The sequence below is a fragment of the Capsicum annuum genome, chromosome 2 (assembly GCF_002878395.1).
Source record: "Capsicum annuum cultivar UCD-10X-F1 chromosome 2, UCD10Xv1.1, whole genome shotgun sequence".
Lineage (NCBI taxonomy): Eukaryota > Viridiplantae > Streptophyta > Magnoliopsida > Solanales > Solanaceae > Capsicum > Capsicum annuum.
This window is the reverse complement of record NC_061112.1, coordinates 20,193,005-20,199,264: the sequence shown is the minus strand read 5'-3', so window position 1 is coordinate 20,199,264 and position 6,260 is coordinate 20,193,005. Positions and strand designations below refer to the sequence as shown.

The following is a 6,260-nucleotide window of genomic DNA, read 5'->3' as shown; positions in this document are numbered from 1 at the left end:
TAGATGGAAGGCGAACATAAGGATAAGGGTACTGCTAATGCTCCTAAAAAGAAATTAAAAAAGGATAGTATGATCAACAGGCGATCGAAAGGTACACATATTAGATCAGACTCCACACTATCTCATCCATCACGAGGTGCACCACTAGCATATACTCAGCAACCTCCACATACGCCTACTATGAGGCCCACATCAGGTCATGCTACCTCACATGAATATAGTTAATTGCCTCACATGATGCAGCATCAGACATCTAGTTCCTCACATACAGCTACTCTTAACCCTGTTAACTCACAACCTTCATCAGTATCTACTCCACAGATTGGGATATCAACTCTTCCTCTTCGAGGCAATATCTCTGAACCTGAAATTCCGACCATAGACCATTCCATTACATATGGTAAGGTTCATTCATGAGCTGGCATGAGGGACATGCGCAACATACTCATCATAGATCCTGATAACTATGGGTGTGGTTTTTACCAAAAGTATTTAGTTTATAAATATCGCATAATTATATTAGCTTTAACCTATAAATGTTCAAATTTTGGTATACAATTTTAATCTGAATGTTGCTGTGAGGATCCTATCTCAAATCATTCAAATATTTATAGGGAACATATTGGGGCAAGATGCCAAAAAATCTCAGGAACCAAATTCTTTTGGAATTTGGGGTATATTCATTTCCATGCTCTGCTTTTTTTTACCGATTTATCAAAAAATTTCAAAACCAAAAGAAATTTGTAGCGTGCAGCTTCTTGTTACCTTCTCCATTCTGTGTCTAGTATCTCATCCCCTTCTTGTTACCTTCTTACTATGTTATCTCATCTTAGTTAGTTTTTAGCTTATGATACATCTGGCAGAAATGAGGCTGCTAAAAGACATTATTCTGCAGCGTGCCAGGATTACATCTTTATTTAGGTGTACTTACCTGTCAATTAATACAGTATGCCCTTTCTAGTTTGCATTGACTATTAGTAATAATCGATGGCCTAAATCTGGAGAATGTAACTTTTTGTCTATGGAAAAGAAAACAACTTTATTTTTTCTCTGTAGTATTAGTTACTATGTAATTGGGGGTTCAGAATTTGAAATTTTTGTCTTAAGACAAATACATACAGATCGATATATATTGTAAATTGCATATTTTTTCTCCACTAGCATTAGCAATAATACATGAGAAAAACTTCTTGGACAAGACAATATATAGTGGTACATGATAAACGTGGAACCAAACAAGTTTTCAGTAGTGCATCACTTGTTCCTTTAATCATCTTACAATAATTTCTTTTTGTATCATTTGAATGACTTCTAAATTTCTTCCAGTATTTTTCCTTTGGTTTCTAGAACTCAAAGCCTCACAGAAACCACCATAAAATTTGAGACCAGTGCATAGATAGCAAATGTTCCTGCCAAATTTATAGTCTTTAGAGTCACTCCTAGCATAGAGTGTGTGTGTGTGTGTATAGAGAGAGAGAGTTGTGTTTTTAGTCTATATACAATGCATAGACAGACTATTTTAGTCTTTAGGTTATTCTCAATGTTTTCAACATGAGTCTACAATGTCTCATATTTTCTTTGTGCAAACCAGATTCTATTATTTTACAATTGTTCTTTACCTGTATCAGACAGCATAAGCTACAGAGTGTAGTGTCTACTATCTCAAGCTTATTGTTGTTATCATTTTTTCCTGTTCACTTGCTAAACTTTCCTTGTTCATGAATCTTGAATCCATCGACTATCTACCTTCCTTAGGCTCGAAATTGGTTTTGACAACATAGACAAAAATAGGGGAATGGAAGTACTAATTATTTTTACTTCACTCTATTTCAGGTATTTCATTTATAGTCCTACTAACACAGTTCATGGAATTATTCATGCACTCTATGTATATACTATAAAAATATAGATAGATAAATTATTTCTAAGCTCATGTTTTCTTCTAGCACTAGTGTTTCATTCAATGGAGAACTCACTATATATGGACTAAACTAGATCTGTTCCTGGGGAATTCTACCCAATTTCTTACCTTAGGATTTAGATTGTAAGTTATTTTAAGTAGAATGAATTTAATTGCATGGAATTCTCTTCAGGTTCAAGTTTTTATCTGTTTCAACTTGGATGAATTTGTTGTTCAGCATTCTCTTTATTGTCTGGTCTTTGATTATGATCACTTAATTGTTTTAGCTAGAATTTCATTTTATAAATAGTTTATTGAATTTTGTATCTACATGCAGAAAGTTACCTTATTGGCCTGTTTTCTCTGAAAGATGTGATTCTTTTCTTTCCATTTTATAAATGGTTTACTGTAATTGTCCTTGCTTTTAACTTTCTATTTTTCTTTTTCATAAGTTTGAATTAATTTGTACTTGCTTTATTTAATTCGAAGGTCTATTGGGAACAATATCTCTATGTCAATGAGGTAGGTGTAATTTATTTAAGTTTATCTTGTCATTATAGAGAAAGTGTTTCATTAGCAAATTAATTCATCTTAGTTTATCTTGTCATTACAGAGAAAGTGTTTTTGGCATCCAGAACATGAAGCCCAGATTAAACCAAACTTCAAGTTAAAAGCTAGGCACATACTTACTAGCTTGCTATCAAAAGCTAATGAAAAAACAAGAGGCCTAGGTGGATTCTACCTGAAAATTGGCAAAAGTTAGTTAACCATTGGGAGACAGATTCAAGGTTCAAGCAGATGCTTGAGATTGTCAAGAAAGCTAGAGTATCTCTTAAGGGTGATTCTTTACACGCGAGTGGAGCTCAGAGCCAGGGAAATGTAAGGAGAACACGGGTAGGTCATTCATATGATTTTGGTAATTTTTATTGAATTGTGACTGATTAGGGATACCTTATTCTCCTTATATAAAACTAAAGTTATAAAACTTTAGGGAAATCAATAGGGGGTAGAGAACCATTCAGCCTTGTTTTAAGATAAAGGAATTTATTTGTCTTAAATGAGAAATCATGTGATATTAGTTTCTCTGTTAAAAACTCAATCCTGTTAGTGAACTATTTAGGCTTTCTCTCTCTTTAGGTTCAAAGGGGAAGGTAGACAACATGGGGGTGCTGTAAGCACTACATGAATTTGAGTCCTGGTTTGTGTACCAAGTCGGGTATTTAAGTGGAAAATGGTAGAGGACTCGGCCGGTTATCAACTGAGTTTTAAAATTAAAAATACTCATTTATTTATGTAAGCGAAGAAGCCTATTTATGATATCTTCCTTATGGTTGTCAGAACCTATTCGACTTAATGTAGTTTTAGAGTGAACTTACTTTGAGGAATGGTATATGTGAGGCTTGACCAACTTTCTTTTTCAAGATAGTAATTGTATCTTTAATTTAGCACCAAGAAGGTGCTAGCAAACGTATTTATAGGATACAAAAAGAACTTACCTTCTAACTGAGGCTTGGCCAACTTATATCACAGGCAGTTTTATGGATTATCCATCAACCATAGGTCCTTTAGTCGTGGGACAGTGTGATTTGTTTTGGTTCTAGTGGGTTTGTTTTAGGTTGTTTACATGGTCAGACCACCAACATTGCGGCACTATAAGACTTTGTCTTCATGTCCTCCATGTCTTTGTGATTGTGAGGAGGATTCTATGTTCCCCCCTATAGGTCAGTTCATCTTTCTTTTAGATGATAAATCTTTCTTATCTACCAAATGCATTTTAAATTATGTAGGTTGTGTAGTTATGTTGATTGATTTGATCCTAATGAGTAAACATAGTGCCTCGTTACATACCGAGGCACTTAGTGTTCATAAGCTCATTTAAAGTTGAGTTTCTGCTTCAGGAAGAAGTGATATTGTTTTAGGGTATTGCTTATACCTGCTAAGGCTTTAATTTATGTATGAGAAAATATTCAGTTTTATGTTAGTGAATGAATGACTTTTTAGCAAAAAACTTGTGTTCATGGATCTTCTTGTCTATTCCCTCTATTTCAATTTATTTTTTGACTTTGACTTGGCATAAAGTTTAAGAAAATAAAGAATGAATTTTGAATCTTGTCGTCTTGAACATGACATGTGGAAATCTGAAAGAAAGAATCGTCGAAAAGGGAAAGATGCATTCTTTTTAAACGTACTAAAAAGAACGTAAGACAAACAAATTGAAACTAGGGGAGCATTAACCATTTGAAAAAAAACTGGTGGGATCCTCGATCTATAGTACTTTTTTTTACCACTTATAGTAGGTGGAGACTGAACTATAGCAAGATATTCGAAGGAATTTTTGTGACTTGAAAACTTTTGGTGGTTCCACAGGAGGAAGAACCGTAAAGAGGCACAAATTCATCTATTTTAGCTCTATATTTGTTTGAATGAAATGCTTTGCCAATTTCATGTTTAAATGAAAGGTCTTTTCTAACTCCACATGTTCCTATTATGTGCGGCAAGAGAATATTTATGACATAATAACATAAAAGATTGATCGTATTAATATATTTAGAGACTATATTGTTCTAGTACAAAAATCAAATGTTTGACATAATTATGCTTCTAAATTCATAGCGAGGAATTCAGACAGTTGATCTTAAGTTGGATCTTTCTGGAAATCCATGAGGACTAAGTGAATTTGCCGAGAACTGGTGCAGGTAACGGCTAAGGCTAAATGTAGGAGAAAGGCACTTTAAACTGAAATTCTAATTCATGTTTGATTTGAGAATTTTGCTGGAAAAGGTACTACTTATTTCATACATAGAAGAGACTCTTATTAAGTTGTTGTCATGTTCGGAATAGTCTGTTTTGATTTATTTCTAATGAGATCCTTTCCTAGTCTTTTGTTTCTTTTCTCCCGATAGTTTAATCAAATTTATCATCTTTGCTTATGGGGTCACTTGGCATCTTTGATTTCTGGGTCACACGGCTTCAGCTTCTTACTGCTCCATTATTTTCAACACTCTCTTATATCCCTTAACCCCCCTAACGGTACAACATACTTCTGGCATTGAAGCATTGTGACTAGTGAGAAAAGTTTTTTCTGCTATATTACTTTTTCATTATTATAGATTTGTTCAATATTTCTAAAAAGAATTTAGTGTTTCGTAATCATTATTTCATAGCAATTAAAATTAAATTAATTTTTTTTGCAAGAAAAGGAACTTGCGAGGCCAATAACTCAGGCTGAGGCATTCAAGGCTACACATACAAGGAAGAAGAAAACTCCTAAAGATCCTGATGTTTGGGTTGAGCCACGAGCTCAACTGACCTATGTAAGCCTTTATTTCTAGCAGTTATTACTTTATTTTCTAAATTTATATTCTAATATTATTATCATTAAATTCAGAATCTATATTTGCAATGCATAGAGAATTTTCACCAAACTCTGCCAGAAGATGGGCAAGACCTACCACTTAGCCAAGAGCAGAATGAGAGAATATTGTTAGATATTGTTGGTGGCCCAAGTAGATATGGATATGCTTATGGATTTCCCCAACGAACTTTCCTTGAATTTCATTTGGAACTAGAAGGCCTCAGTAGTTTCCAGGATGATGAGTCAAGGGAGACGATTTTGGCTTTGAAGCAGCAAATAGCTGAGCTATCTATCGAAGCTGAGGCCTCGCGGGCTAGTAAAGGTAAATAGATATACAGTAAGTAGGAATGAAGTCCCAATTCGATGCATTACTTGCTTCGGAGAGTATTTCCCTTTGTCCCGGTAATGTAGTGTGCCCTTTTCGACCTCCACAGTCTCTACCTATTTGACATGGAGTATATGGTCAATACAAAGATATGATTGAGGAGCCCATCAGTGATGAAGATTATGAGAATTACTATGTCGAAAATACACCGCCGCGTTGTTAAAGTTGAATGTTGTCTAGATAATCCAAATTATATACTTTATGGTGGTTTATTTGAATTCTAATGTGTTTTTGAATGCATTAAAACTTTAAAGTAGTATTAACAATAGTATTTTTAAATAACTTATGACTTTTATGTTTTGTTCGTTCAATTTCAAGGTATTTAAATTTATTTTCATTTTATGGTTATTAGATTATATTTACTTGTGTTTGTTGTAGTTTGATTGATTGGTGGGAGTTCTTGGAGCTCAATTTAATTGATTATATTGTATATATTGTTGAATTGAATTAAAAAAGCAAGTATTTGTAAAAGCTATTGTTTTGCAAAAAGAGACCTCATGAGGTTGCTATTTTGCATTTTCATTTTTTGTAAATGCACAAAAGCGACTTAATGAGGTCTCTTTTTCATGATTTCATTTTCTACATGCTCAAATAACAGACTACAAGAGGTTGTTTATGTT

The 6,260-nt window shown here is 33.7% G+C and overlaps 1 protein-coding gene across 1 annotated transcript; it reads left to right on the top strand.

The window, feature by feature from the left end:
- Window positions 1-234: 234 nt before the first annotated feature.
- On the top strand, window positions 235-5,922 carry LOC107860852. Its single transcript, XM_047407673.1, has 3 exons — window positions 235-400; window positions 5,096-5,214; window positions 5,289-5,922. Exons 1-3 carry the CDS (start codon window positions 235-237, stop codon window positions 5,583-5,585), a joined length of 582 nt encoding a protein of 193 aa, XP_047263629.1. The 3' UTR covers window positions 5,586-5,922.
- Window positions 5,923-6,260: the final 338 nt, after the last annotated feature.